This window comes from Maylandia zebra, linkage group LG18 (genome assembly GCF_041146795.1).
Source record: "Maylandia zebra isolate NMK-2024a linkage group LG18, Mzebra_GT3a, whole genome shotgun sequence".
Classification (NCBI taxonomy): Eukaryota; Metazoa; Chordata; class Actinopteri; order Cichliformes; family Cichlidae; genus Maylandia; species Maylandia zebra.
Window position 1 is genome coordinate 36,463,424 of NC_135184.1, and position 15,537 is coordinate 36,478,960.

Consider the following 15,537-nt stretch of genomic DNA (forward strand, 5'->3'; position numbering starts at 1 on the left):
TGAAATGTCGTTAACGCCACAACACGGCAAATCTCCGTTAACGAGCTACCGCGGATCGCCCTGTGCATGGGGCTGGACGGTGTCAAGACGAGCTAACTGCGCTAACACACTAGCTCCCACCCATGTAATTGAGCATTGCGTGGCACACCCAACATACTGTTTTACTTTAGTCCATGACGCGCTTACCTTCAGGGTCATACGTCACATGAAGAACAAAATAGTTCCAAACGCCAGATCTGAATGAGGGTGGGGGAGGTTCAATTTGCCATGTTGCAACGAGCTTAGCTTCTGTCTTGCTAGCTTGTGCTGCGCTCAGTGGATCTGCGCTCGACAGTGCAGCCTAGGCGGAGTAGTCGAACGCAGATCCACTGAGCGCTCAACACAGACAGCATCGTCAGAAGGAAAGTTGATAAAATAAATTAAAAATTTTGTATTGTTTGATACATATGCGTACCGAACCGAAAGCACTGTATCGAACGGTTCAATATCGATACGAATATCGTTGCACCCCTGATATATATGCATATATTTGATGATATTGAACCATGGTCCCTCATGGTCCCTGATGATATTGACCTTAAAGAAGCTGTACGTTCTCACCCAGGATGTTCTCCGTCTTGTGCCTCTCTATGATCTGAATGTCTGAAGCTCCAGCTGGGATGTTGGTGATAAACACATAACCTGATGACAAAAACAAACTTGTCACTAAACTGCAACACAATTGGAAAGAAAAAACACTCCAAGAGTTTATCAGCAGGAACACATTTCTGTGAATACGAGGACTGAGTCTGGTGAGGACAGATCTCTGGCGAAGGCTAACCTATCTAAGTATGTTTTTAATGCACTGGTACTGCATCACACGATGGGATTACACCATGCGTCGACGTCTGCCTCCAACATCTTTGAAACATGGCTGTAGACAGTTGGACTCCTGATTAGATCCAGTCCGTTTGGATCCATCACTCCATAAGAGTTACGTTGCCTGCGATTTCCAGTCCAGTTCTAATGTGGCATACTTCAGCCTGTTCTCCCTCTTTCTGTTCCTTAACAGTGGCTTCTTGACAGCCGTCCTTCCATTCAGAGCACGTCTAATGAGGCTTCTGTGGAAAGTAAATGAATCAGCCGAAGGGTCAGATGCATTTCTCAGATCCTGTCAGGTCTTTGCTGGATATTTTCCTTATTACTGAAGGACATAACTGTTCATCTGCTGTAGAATTTCAGGTGTGCCACTTCTTTTGTCCTTAACTTCTCCTGTTTCTTCTGATGTTTTAAGAACGTACTTTACACCATGTTGCAATATGCCAAGTTTCATGGCAATATCTCTTTGGGAAGCCGTGTTGGTACAAAACCATGCTGTCAAACAACATTTTTCATTGGTCCAACTAAGAACAAACTGGTGTATGTGTTGCTAGCAATAAATTGCCTACAGATGCAATTTAAAATGTCTTCTTTGCTAAGTTTTCTGTTATGTGTAGAAACAGAATGATGTCAGGATCAATGTAAAGTTATTTAACTGACTGAAAAACATTCCCGTGTCCAAATAAAAACTCATAAATTCAAGAACATTAATGTTCAAGACCAATTTTTTAAAAAAAGATTACAAAGTCTGGCTCCTTGCAGGCAAAATCAAGGCATTAAAAAATATGTTGAAAAAGCTTCCCTCGCTTCGAGAGTCCTGCTGGCGGGCAGCCTGCTGGCGGGCAGCGTAGTAACAAACCAGCAGAAGGGGGTGAAGACATCATGGAGTCATCCACCCCGGTTTCAGGCTTCTATGACGACACATGTTTACAGGACACCGTGCAGTGGATTTCGCTGAGGTGGTTGTAAAGATAATGGTTTCCTTGAGCTGTCTGATGAGTGAAACAATCACTAAATGCTCGTCCTGTGCCAGTTAGATATGTTGAATGTGGTTATCTGTGTGTGTGTTACCTAACTGTGTGAGTGCCTTCCTGTAGGATCCAGAGATCCGCTGGCACGATGTCCCGTTTCCTCCGCACACACCACATCTGTCTACAGTCTTACTGCTGTACAGCTCCCCATCACACCCCACAGGCTGGAACAGAGGAGCAGACATAATACACATACATGTGACACTGTTTGTTCTTCAGAGACAACACTCATGCAGCTTTTTCTCACAACAACCAGAAACACCTGACTTGAATTTTTACTACCAGGAAATATATTCTTCCAAGCCACGTGATTGGGTGAAGGTGTTCACATGTTTTGCTCTTTAAAGCACACTTTTAAACACAGCCGAGTTCAACCACATGTCAGAGTGGGGAGGAAAGGTGACGTGGAGCCCAACAGGGCAGTCAGCTGCCCCACATCTGGGTTCAAGAAGAAAGGTCATGAATGTCAGCTCCTTTAGCTCCCCCCCTACTACAGCGACGGCAGAACATACAAAGAACTTCTTTATAGTGAAGTGAAACCATGTGTTGAAAGGTGAAGGCTGTTCCCAGCATGCCTCAGTACTGACAGCAGCTGCGTCCTCCTCTGCAGAGTTTACCCTCCTCTAACAGATACTCGAACCAAACAGCTCATATCATCTCAGACTGCCTGAGAAATCATGGCGGTAAATTAAAAGCATCATGCATGACGAGCACAATGAGTCTGACAGAGCAGCTGTGGGATGTAGTGGAACATCATGAAAATGCTGACCACAAAGCTGCAGCACCTGTGCCATCATGCCAAAGTAGACGAAAAAGTCTGAGCGCCTTGTTGAATGAACACCACGGCGTACAAGCTAACGAAGCAGCTAATGAGTGTATTTTCTATGATGTTGAAAATATTTCATTAAGATTTTCTACAGTAAAAAAGCATCTGAACTTTTTCTGGTTGGTTACCTGACACATCCCCTCGATACACACTCCATGGTTTTTAGTATCCCGACAGGAGGTGCCATCGTGGGCAGGAACCAGCAGCTGTCGCTCACCACTGATGGTGGTACACTGCAGGTCACATGGTCTATTGGAGATGCTGATGTAATCGGCTACATGGGGAAGGACACATTTAAGAAAGCATTTCTTTAACAACATCAACAAATTGCACTGGCTACATCGTGTCAAATACACAATCTTCACATGTTGTATCTACTGTTGCATCGTCAAACGTAGATGATGAAAGTGAACTGACACATGAGGCTGACCTGGGTACAGGGGTATCCACTGATAGTATCTCCTTCCAAAGGCTTTAGAGTTGAACTGGGAACACTGGTGCTGCTTGAAGCTAACACTGGTGCTGGGACACGGCTACAAAACAAATACATACACAAAACGAACAAACACAGACAAAAGCTTCAATGCTTATTTCTACCGTTTCCTTATTGTAATCAATCAGTAAAGGATCAATATCATACCTGCTTTGAACAGAGCTGGTACTTCTTAGGGGAGCCAACACAACAGGAGCTGTTAACATTTTGAGTGGAGGACAGCCTGAGACAGACAGGAGTGTCAGGGTGCAGGATGATCAACACTTTTATTAATGACACCGTTCATCTAACTGCAGTGCTGCTGGCAGCTTGTGCTTTCACACCAAAGTATCAATTTGCCAACTGTGATGGCCAAACCCACGGCCACACTCGAAAGTCGGTAACTCTTGTATTTTCATTTCTTCATTTGAACACAAGAACACACTTTAGTTTCCAATAAGTTTATTGATTGGTTTGGATACATTTGCTCTTTTTGTAAGCGCGCACATTTAGGTTATGTATTCATACCAGTTCATTACTTTGTTTGACTAAGCTTTGTTTCTTTTACTTGCTGCTTACCTGCCATGATCCCTGAGAGTTACCAGACAAAAGGTGGAGGCCAGGGTTTAAAGCCCTTAAATACAAAGAGGGATAATTGGACCGCACCACCACTTCCTGCTGAAGGAGACAATGTTAAAAAAAAAGCTTTTGTATTTGATTACATATTTGAGTTTAGGGTTCAGTGATTTTGACGTTCTTCTTTGGTGTTGACTTTATAAACAAACCAGGCTGTACTGCATAATTTTTGTGGTTTATGATTGCGTTTTATTTAGTTACCCCTCGTGTGTCATGGTGGTCTGATCAGTCCTTATATAAACCCTTGTGTGTCATTTCCTGTTTAGGTCAGTTATGTTTGTTTGGGCTGAGTTTAGAGTTGTTTCTTTGACCTCTTTTATGAGCTCAACGTTTGTTATTTTTGTAAATATAATTTTTGGGGGTTAAATGGAAACCCTGGTTTTTCTAATAATTCCTGTGACCATCATAATTCCTGTGTCCATCACACCAACATACTGACAATAAATAAACTGTGTATAACTGAGTATCATGGATGATGTCACCAAGCTACCCACCAACAGTGTCCAGGTCTTACCTTAGATGGTAAGCTCTTAGAGATGACTGATTTTCTTGAATGGACATGCCTAATCCTGCACTTTCCTTCCACTGCCCACTAGCTACACCATGGTTACTGTGGCACAGTGGGTATCTTTATTTGCCTGCTAAATTCATCCGTTTTTCTTAATCGCTTTGGTCAAAATGAAGTGGAGCTGGAGCCTATCCCTGCACAGACAGGACACACCTGGGTTAACTCACCAATATATCACAGGGTGAAGACAAAGAGAGACACATAAATACTCCCACCCAGCAAAGGCCATTTTAGGATCATCACTTCATTCTGTTGCTCTCAGACTGAGTCACTGTAGGTGGGATGTTGCAGCTCTAACCCGACTGTTGTTCAGGTAAAATTCAAATGTGTTTTTTAAAATCATAATCATTAAAAAGGGATAAAACTTTTTCTTCAGATTCCAAAGTGGGCCATGGCAGAAGAAGCTCGACACCACTGTAGAAACCCAGCAAGCTTGTCTGCAGCCTGTGGGAACAGACCGAAGGAGAACATTTACAGCTCGTACTGGCCTCATTAAAACTTCCTTTCCTACAGCAGTAAGACGTAAACACAGTAAACTATTTAGCAGCCAAAGCAGTGGATCTGTTTCTTAGGAGGAGGCCATCGTGTGTGTGTGTGTGTGTGTGTGTGTGTTATTTTGAACTAAAAGAAGAGACTAAATAGCCTTATTTATGTGTTTGTGTGTAACTTTGGGAGGACAGAGAGTTACAGCATCTGTCTTTCATTACAGCGTTAATATCTCCCAAACACACACCTCTCTCACTGTATCTGCTTCCATTAAAATAATCTGCAAAGCTCTCTCAAAGAGACTGGAGAAAATAACCCCCCTCTTAATTCATCCTGACCAAACTGGTTTCATAAAAGGTAGGCACTCATCAACAAATACACGTAGATTACTTAATTTGATAGACTACTCATAAAGTAAAAACCTAGAAACTACAATATTCTCTTTAGACGCAGAAAAAGCATTTGACAGAGTTAACTGGAAATTTCTATTTGCAACTTTACACAAATTTGGTTTTGGATCCTCTTTCATAAACTGGTTAAAAATATTATATAACTCCCCAACAGCTTGTGTCAGAACAAATGACCAAACATCCTCCAGCTTCTGTCTCTTGAGGGGCACCAGGCAGGGATGCCCACTCTTCCCTTCACTGTTTGCAATTTTTATTGAACCACTAGCAGCAGCAATTAGACAGAATTCAGTAATTAAGGGCATAAAATGCAAGAACGTGGAACATAAAATCAGTCTTTATGCGGATGATGTGTTACTCTTTCTCCAAAATTCACAAACCAATATCTCTGGGGTGATTGAATTGATAAACTCTCTTGCAAGAATATCAGATTACTCAATTAACTGGTCAAAATCTACAGTTCTACCGATTAATTGCTCCCTCCATAATTCCTCTTCTACACCACTGCAATCAGGAAATATAAAATATTTAGGTATTAATGTTTCTCCCAAGCTTGCAGATCTAACTAAATTAAACCATATCCCACTTTTAAAGAAGGTAGAAGATGATCTGGCTAGATGGAAATGTCTACCCATATCACTCATGGGAAGGGTTGCCGCTATAAAAATGATGGTCTTACCAAAAATAAATTATTTATTCTCAATGATCCCAACTAAACCGCCACAAGATTGGTTCAGATCTCTAGATTCATGTATGTCCAAATTCCTTTGGAAAAATAAACCCCCACGTATAAGCTTAAAAACACTACAAAAGACCAAGGATAAAGGAGGACTAGAACTGCCTAACTTTCAGCACTACTTCTTAGCCAACAGGCTTCAGTTTATCTCAGGATGGCTAAAACATACCCTCTTAGATGAACCTTGGCTAGATGTAGAACAAGCACTTTGCAATAATCTAGAGATCTCAGACCTACCATTTATCAGCTCAAACATCCAACGACATGAATGCTTCAAAAGCATCAACATCAGCTCTTCTCTGACAGCATGGTGGGAGTTTCTAAAATTGACGGCGTCTTCATTAATCCCATGCAAACGTACACCTATCTGGAACAACCCTGACATATTACAAAACAATAATATGATAAACTTTGCAGATTGGAGTGATAAAGGAATCAAATATTTAGAACATATACTAGAAGGAACAGAATTTATTTCATTTGACGGACTAGTTACACAATATGGGATCAACAAGAAAAGATTTTTAGAATATCAACAAATTAAATCCATAGTAAAAAAGAAATTTAAACCGGGTCAAGTTGAACTACAAACACCACCAAGTGTGGTTCAATTTCTTACTCTTAAAACCCCCAAATTACTATCCAAAATATACAGAATGCTTTCTAAAACAGATGAATCAATATCACTTCCTATTGCAAAATGGGAAGCGGATTTATCAGTTAACTTAGACCTAAACTTCTGGTCTCAGATTTGCTTAAAAACCTTTCATCTAATTAGAAATCCCAGTCTTCAATTAATTCAATACAAAATACTACATAGAGTGCACTATACAGGTCATCGGATGTTCAAGATGGGCTTTACGTCTACCAACAACTGCTCACACTGCCAAACCAATTCACCGGACAATTATATCCACGCTCTTTGGTTCTGTCCACCAGTTCAGAAGTTTTGGCGCGAGATATGTGAAGACTTATCGAAGTGTCTGAAATGTAACATTCCAACTTCCCCCTTAGTGTGTTTGTTGGGCAGCTTAGATAATGTCACTACAGAAAAGAATATAGCCCATATGGTTTTCACTGCCCTATGCATAGCCAAGAAAACTGTCCTCATGAATTGGAAAAATACTCGAAAAGACTCGAACTCTTCCACGACATGCATTTTTAATTTCTCTTTGATATTTGGTCACATTGGGACCTGATGAATGTAAAAACAAAGAATTACCAGATTTTTTTTAACCTTATTTTTGTTTCTAAGAAAAATGAGAGCCACATATGAGGATATTTGTTTAAAATTTTGATAGAACAGTGGCAGTATAATGTCCTCCTAAGTGGATATCAGGCCCTTGTAGAACAAAATTGAGTATTTTAGTCTAAATAACCCAAAATGTGATGTCCACATATGTGGACGCAGGTCCTAGGAGGTTAATTCTAACCAATATAGAAATTATCTAATAGATTATATTTAGTCTTGATACAGCCTCTGCCACCACATCAGATCAATTGCTCTGGGCTCCTATGATCAGCTCCATCACCTAGTGGGGGTGGGGGGTCATAGTTTGGTCCCACCTTCGCTGTTGTGATTGGTGTGGGGGTAGGGCCCCCACGCGGTAGGATTCAGAGTGCTTTCTGAGACACCAGCTGGGGCCTCCCTTGCTAGCAAGTAAAAGATGTTCGCCTTGTTTTTGTCGTTAACGAGAATAAGTTTGTGAACCAGCGGGGCTTGTGGAAACACAGCCCCAACAGTGGCATCGAGAAGACCGTCAGGGTGTACAACCTCACCCCTGGCGCTGTTGCCCACCTCTCAATTTTAAATACACGTAGACATTGAGGGCTATCAGGAGGGGCTATGCGCTTACCTGCTGCTCTCTGGCAGGTAGCTCCATGCCCTCCTGGGTTTTAAATGCACCTTAGAACACACATGCATCAACACTACATATGAGCGGGTGGAGGGAGGTTTGGAGTCTTCACACACCCCTGTTCTGTGTTGCCTGTTGGGGTGGGGGGGGCTAGGAGGAGTTGGCCGTCCGACTGCGGTCTGGAGTGTGGGGCCTCCCTGCTGCTGCGGAGTCGGGGCGGTCTGCCTCCCCCCACCGCAGGGAAAAGGGTAACACCACCTGGGTCTGGGTGCAGTTCCCCCCTCCAGGGGCAAGGGTACCTAGACCCGGTTCGTAGAGTACGCTTGGGGAGTGTGATCGTGTGTACAGCGTCTCTTTATGTCTGTCTCCACGTTGGTTGAGTGTGGAGTGAGTGCATATGAGAGCATGAGGGTGGGAATGGATGTTTGTGTCTGTGTGTGCCTGTATGTCTGTGTCTATATGTCAGGTTGGGTGTCAGACACCACCTTTCTGGGGACATCTCAGGCCCTCCAAGGTTTGGAGGCCTTTCTCCTCCCACCACCACTTCCCCTGACAGTGGCAGACGCCCTCAGACATCGGTGCGTTGGTGGGTCTTTGTGTCTGGGGATGGCATTCAGGTACCCACCGGCTCACTCCTTGGTGGCTGCTTATCGGGGCCTGGAGCCTGGGGCTTGCTGGGCCCCTTCAGGGGTGGGGTGCCCTCGGCCTCTCGGCCTGGGGCTCGGTCACTCAGGCACAGCTGGCTGCCGGCGGAGCTCACGGGCACGTCACTGCACCCCCCCCTGGCTTCTGCTCCGCGGCTGCTGAGTGAGCCCTCATCTGGGACTCTCCTCAGCTCTTTCTGGGACAGTGGCGCGGCTGCCCCTCTGTTGGTCTTCCATGGTCTCTTGTGTTCTGGGGGCCTCTGGATGTCTGGAGCCTGGATCTCCTCCATACCTGCTTCATGCCCTGGAGGACGGGGCTGTGGCCCCCCCACACCCTCTAACAGATCATTACATGAAGGAACCTTTTAAAAACAAGCGCGTCCATGCTCACAGGTGTACACACGGGTGATCACACACACAAACTACACTCTTTTTGGCTCCTACCTCAAAGCACACTGTGCGCTGTCGATCCGGCACAATAATATTCAATATTTAGTATTTACTGTTATATTCACATAGATTATTGCGATCATGTTGTTTATTATATTGCTCTCTTTTTTTGCTGGTTTTCTCTTTTTTCTTTCTCAACAGGTGATCCAGGTGATTGATAGATGGATTTTTTGTCTGTTCGTTTTGTTGGTTTTTGTTTTTTGCCTTTTATCACCGTCCCTCTTCCCCACTGTTTTTCTTTCCCTCTTTCTTTCCCCCAGTCAAGTCTGTCCCGTGTGTAGCAAGTGAAAATAAATTAAAATAAACAATAAAAGCAAAGGTGAATCAAATAGACCAATACGGCAAGGCCGGGATGGTCCATTTGGTAAAGTAAATCCGTTGGGATCTTTCTTTGCCTTTAGACAATAATTCTGATGGCAGCCTCGCTTCTGTCAGTCTGTCCCAGGACAGCTGTGGGTACAACTGTAGCTGCCTCCACCAGTGTGTGAATGTGAGAGTGAATGAATAGTGGTATTGTAAAGCGCTTTGAGGGTCTCGAAAAGCGCTATAAAAATGCAATCCATTATTATTATTATTAAAAGAACCAAACGGGACAGGTGAAAAAAAAATTGCTATCCGTGTGATGAATGTAGTGCAGACTCACAGACAAATGAAGGATAAATCAAAGACAGACTTTTATTTTGGAGGAAGAAGACAAGTGAGTAGAGACAGCTGGGACACGTCAGGAGGGACGAGTTAACATGAGACACACAAGACGAGGACTATCACAATAAAACAGGAAGTCTGGAGTCGGTGGGCGACTCTTGCTCGTGCTGCTGTTTGTGTGGGAACAGCTGTGGAATCACACTTCGTTTAATTATCTGACATAAATAAATGTAAACCGGTCTCATCCAGGAGATACTGGCAGCCTTTCAAAGGACAGAGATGCTTTTTATGCCTTAATTTAGGTTGTATGTGTACTTTACTGTATTTGAAATGACTGTACTAAAATGTAAATGTTTTCTTTTAATATGATTTTAATATGGTGCAGAAACACTGCAATTACTAAACAAATCGATAGCCACGGCACAGCTGATCTGTTTTATTCTTCAGAACAATGTTTGGTGTTTGTGCGTATGGGTTACAGTTACATCTGTAGGCTGAGACTCCACATGTATTGGAAACCAAAATATTCAGAAGGTGGAATATCATCTGAAAGTCACTCAGTTACCTCTGCATGAGACAGTGTCTCTCCTGGCTCCTCACTCCTCCTCCACAGCTCCTGGAACAGGAGGACCACGTAGACCACTCCCCCCACCACTGAAACACCTCCTCCTGGAAGAAAATATACAGGCCAGTGAGTAATGTGAAGTGGGTCATTAAGGTCAGCCTGTAGCCATCAAACATTAAAATAATGACCGTTATTGTTGACACCACTGTTACGAAGAACGCAGATGTCGTCCTTAGCATTCACAGAAGTGGGCACCAAACAGTGGTCTGTGGACCTACTGACCAACCAAACGTTGACAATTAAAGGTCACCTTTTTAAACTTCTCACTAATCGCTGAAACACGACTGTGTAAAGTGTAATATTACACTAGTCAGGCCAATGCAAGCTGTTCATTAGGTCTATCGCAATATGAACAATGAGTTATTGAAGACAAAAGAATTGATTTAAACCAAATTATTGTTTACAGAAATGTACAAATTCAGATTTAAATGTGTTTTGCCTCTTATAGTAAATTATTTATGCTGAAAATATTTTGCAGGAGCTGGAAATGTCTGCAAGCACTTACTTCAGACTTACTTGAGATGTTTTTGTATCCAAGTATTATAGAAAAGTAACAATTTCAATGTCATCAGTTGTCTACCACTTTTTTGGAGTTCAGGCTGAAGAGGACAGCAGCCCAAGCTGAGATGCCTACTCCGTCCACCGGTCTCCTCAGACACTGAGTCCTGAGGATCTCCAACAAGAAACACCTTGTTAAGGAGCTGTGTAGTAGGGCTGGGCCATATCATACCGTTCACGGTAATACCGGTATAATGTTGAGCAACAATAAGAAAATGAAATATGGCGATAGAATATGGGTAAAACGCGCATGCGCAGTACCTTTGTTTTCATACGCACATGGAGGCGACGCAGAATGAGAAGAGTGAAAGCGGATCGTTGAATGAAACAGATGAACCTGAACTGGTTTGTAAAAATGCTGCAGCTTCACTGGTGTGGAACTGGTTTAGCTTTTGTCCGTCAGATACACAACAAAGCACTATTTTTGGTAGCGCATGCTAGCGGGCCGTCGTTATTACCGTGTTGTTTGGAAAATATGGCGCACTTAAAATCAATCCTTTGATTTTTCTGAAAGTCGACAGAGCCCCTTATAATCCCGTGTGCCTTATGTATGAACTCTGGTTGTGTTTACTGACCTCGAAACGATTTTATGTGCACGGCGCTCGAAAATCTGTCAAATGTTTCAGTACGACTTTGCTAAGCTACGAAGCCGCACCGCTTGATGGAGTGTCGGAGCATTACGGCTATCGTAGGCGGAGCCTCGCGGAGTGATACGTACTGTGCTTCAACATAATATTACCGTACTGTGTGTGTTTAACCTCTTTTTAAGTTTTGTGGATATTATACATGGTTATGCTGAGGATGTGTCGGCCAGTTTCCACTGGAAATGCCTTTTGGTTAAACTGTCAGCGAGGAATTTGCATTTGCACTGTTACATTTTTATATAACTTTAATGCAGATAAAAAACAGCTGCTTGTTTAAGTGGAAATACATTGATGGTTTTTATTGCACTAATAAAGTTGTGGAGTTGTAAAGTATTTTGTCTAGTGCAGGGGTCAGCAACCTTTATCACCCAAAGAGCCGTTTGGACCCAGTTTCCTCGCAAAAGAAAACACTGGGAGCCGCAAATACTTTGTGACATCTAAAATGAAGATAACACTGTATATATTGTTTTTTTACCTTTATGCTTTGTGTGAACAACTAAGGTGTGTTGCTTATGAAATCCATGAAGTGCTACAGAGAAAATTACATTTTATTTATGTAATGAACACATTTTGAACTCTTAAAGAAATATAAGAAAAGGAAAGCTGAACTAAAATGATCCAGAAACAAAAACTGCTGTGAGCCGCCCTCATATCGCCTTTGAACTTTTGGAGCCTTGACCTGACTTTTAAAAAATAATTGGAAAAAAGCACTATGCTGCTGAAAAAAATGAAAAATAAATATTTGCAAAATTCTGCATAAATATTTATTTATTTACTTATATTTATTTTACATGGTAAATGTGTGTTGCGGGGCGTGGTCTGCAGCGCCGACTATAGGCGTACAGCAACCGTGTGTGAAAAGTGGTCAATAAAGAGAAGCTGTAAAGCGTGTTCATGCAAACATCGTCAGGTCTGCCGTGATATGTTTACAACGGGACTTCTGCTCCTGAACCTCTGCGCACAGCGTCTGCAGGTCGGGGCGTACGAGTCACTTTCATCTTCACGCAGGACTGTAAGCTGTCATCTGTGAGGCGTGAGCGTGTTTGTCTTTAACATAGTTCACGGTGGAGCTGCTGACATAATGTGGATCCGAAGATCCATAACTGGCCTACCTGGGGTTGAAAGTCTCGATAAATGCAGGCGTTTCGGCGGGTACACCAGCTTCCGCCAGTGTGACGCTTATTTTGAGCGACGAACAATAATAAAATATAATTTTATTTTTATACTTCAATATCAAAATAATCTTCCAATTTAGAACTACAAGTTTAAAAAGAACTAACATAAATAAAATACACTTCAGCTAAATACTTGTAATTTATTTTCCCAAACCACGCGGAGCCGCAGTATAAGGACTAAAGAGCCGCAGGTTGCCGACCCCTGCTCTAGTGTCAATTATGTTGTCAGTTATATCGTTATTGCAAATTTTCAAATGTATATCGTGATAAATATTTTTGGTCATATCGCCCTGCTCTACTGTGTAGTGACTGTACTGTTAGCGCCTCCAGAACAGCTCAAGTTATTTTTGTGCCTCTATTCTGAGCGCAAATACAAATTTTTTGCAAGTGCACATGTTGGATTTTGAGAAGAAAATTATTTTCAGCGAAGAAAATTGATTGCTGCCTGCAAGAAATGTATTTCAGTATTTGCTATTATCCATACTCACACAATAACAGCCCCTCTCGCTCAGATCTCTGCTCTGTGCACGCTCAACTCTCTACACCATTATAAGTGTGCCACAAAACACGCTCCAAAATGTAGTTAAATCCATTTTCAGTTAGTATGTTGAATTATTCTATTTAAAATTTTTATTTTTTTTTTAAATACCATTGTTGGTTTTAACCTAATTTAAACCAAACCACTCCACTGGATTTTTCTACACTCTGGACCATGTTTCCAGAATGCAGTAGCTAGCAAGCTGATTGGAGACTGTAACAGCCAATCAAAATTTTTGCATCCAAGTCTGTGATTGGTTGGTTTTGTGGCACACTTATAATGGTGTGCAGAGAGTTGAGCGTGCATGGAGCAGAGATGTTGAGAGCGACACACTGAGAGCAGGTCTGCAGATGTCTGTGAGCACACAGAGCAGAGATCTGAGTGAGAGTGGCTGTTATTGTGTGTGTGTGTGTGTGTGTGTGTGTGTGTGTGTGTGTGTGTGTGTGTGTGTGTGTGGATAATAGCAAACAGTGAAATACATTTCTTGCATGCAGCAATGAATTCTCTTCACTCAAAATCATTTTCTCTTCAAAATGCAACATTTGTGTTTCCAAAATGTTATGATGTGCGCTCAGAATAGAGGCACAGAAATAAAGCCATACCTTAACAGGTATTTGCTTGTATCCAAATCTTATTCTTTGTGTAACTATCCAGAGGTTGTGGTCATAGATGAGAGGAGATCTTCCAGTTAAGTATACCGTAGAGGAACTGGTAAACTTCTTCAGGCCTGGCCCTTTGTTCAGCACAACAGACCAGTCCACATCTCAGAACAGTCATCCAGTCCAATTCTTTATCTCCTCACACAATTTGTGAAGTAGTAACCAGATAGTTGCATTCCTCCATGGCATGAAGAGAAACCAAAAACATTAACTGTGTCACTTTTTGCCTTTTTCTGCAGTTCCAGTAGAGACACTAAAACCCAGCAATCGGTGAACTGAATAGACTAAAGCAATCAACAGAGAGCTGACATTTAAGGTGTTCATGGGTTGATTTGGTGCTCCTGTTGTATTGAGTCAAGAATAAGGTGAAATATTTTACTAATAACTGGTAAAATATTCCACCTTACAAGCTGCTGGGATGTACTGGTTTGACATTAGCAACTAAAACTTGAGCATAAACAATAATAGGAACACTCCTGTTTCAATCATCTGGTCTCTTTATGTAATAATGATAATAATCCATCAGTATTTTTACAACGTCTGATCAAATCCTGTTCTGTTAAACTTTGTAATTGTATATTATACAAACTCCACACTTCTGTTTGTGAGTGAGACGGAGTTGTTATTCAAACTTTTAGATAGTTGTATCCACAGAAAAAGAAAATGATCCGACTCCATAAGCTGAACTTAATTGTGTGTAAACGGCCAGTTTTTTTATTCAGGTTTGGATGAGTCTGCCTACAGTAGGGAGGTTGAACGTCTGGTGTCCTAGTGCAGCCACAACAACCTGGTGCTGAATGCCCAGAAGACAGTGGAGATTATTGTGGACTTCAGGAAGCACACAGCCCCACTCCCCCCCATCATCCTGACTGACACCCCCATCACCTCTGTGGACTCATTCTGCTTCCTGGGTACCACCATCACCCAGGACCTGAAGTGGGAGCCCACCATCGAGTCCATCCTCACCTCCTCCATCACCGTGTGGTACGCTGGAGCCACTATCAGAGACAAACAGAGACTGCAGCGTGTTGTGCGCTCTGCTGAGAAGGTGATTGGCTGCAGACTCCCATCTCTGCAGGACCTGTACACCTCCAGGACACTGGGGCGTGCAGCTCGGATCTCAGCTGACCCTTCTCACCCTGGACACAGTCTGTTTGACCTGCTCCCCTCAGGCAGGAGGCTCCGGTCCATTCGCACCAGAACCTCTCGCCATAAGAACAGTTTCTTCCCCTCTGCTGTTGGACACATGAACAATAACCGTATGACTGTTCCCACCACTAACACATGACCCTACGCTGTGTTCACTGCATCATTCCATGTTTGCACTGATCACCACCTGCACTCATGTATATATCATGTATATATCTATCTACTTAGCACTTTTAACTCTTATTCTTATTTTTATTTTCATGTCTATTTAAGCGTAATTTATGACAGTATGTTTGCACTGAAGCACCGCAGCAATTTCCTAATATTGTAAACCTGCTCAACATTTGGCAATAAAACCCTTTCTGATTCTGATTCTGAAGCAGTTTTACATGTGCTCAAATTGCTATGTATTTATGTGTGGGTGCAAGCACATGCTTGTGAGTACACACCAATCACTGTACACGTCTGTAACCCTTTTGAGGCACATTTCTCTCCATATTTCTCGCCAGCATGTTAAAAATGCCCCCACCTGCAAAAATTCAGAGTCAGACTGAAATCTACATGACAACAGTTC

At 42.5% G+C, this 15,537-nt stretch overlaps 1 protein-coding gene across 5 annotated transcripts in view; it reads right to left on the reverse strand.

Annotated features, from left to right (window-relative positions):
• LOC101474968 (ADAMTS-like protein 2) overlaps positions 1 to 15,537 on the reverse strand; it is a 44,763-nt gene that overhangs the window by 23,218 nt on the left and 6,008 nt on the right. For 2 of the 5 annotated variants that reach the window (XM_076876832.1, XM_014414283.4), the window contains 6 exons: positions 10,181 to 10,284; positions 3,356 to 3,431; positions 3,146 to 3,248; positions 2,844 to 2,989; positions 1,930 to 2,053; positions 601 to 681 (listed from right to left, as the gene is read on the reverse strand). In XM_076876832.1, coding sequence (XP_076732947.1) covers positions 601 to 681; positions 1,930 to 2,053; positions 2,844 to 2,989; positions 3,146 to 3,248; positions 3,356 to 3,431; positions 10,181 to 10,284 — 634 coding nt within the window. Of the gene's footprint in view, positions 1 to 600; positions 682 to 1,929; positions 2,054 to 2,843; positions 2,990 to 3,132; positions 3,249 to 3,355; positions 4,526 to 4,606; positions 4,988 to 10,180; positions 10,285 to 14,780; positions 15,286 to 15,537 lie in introns of those variants that run through there. The other 3 variants (XM_076876833.1, XM_076876834.1, XM_076876835.1) reach the window with 3 other exon arrangements.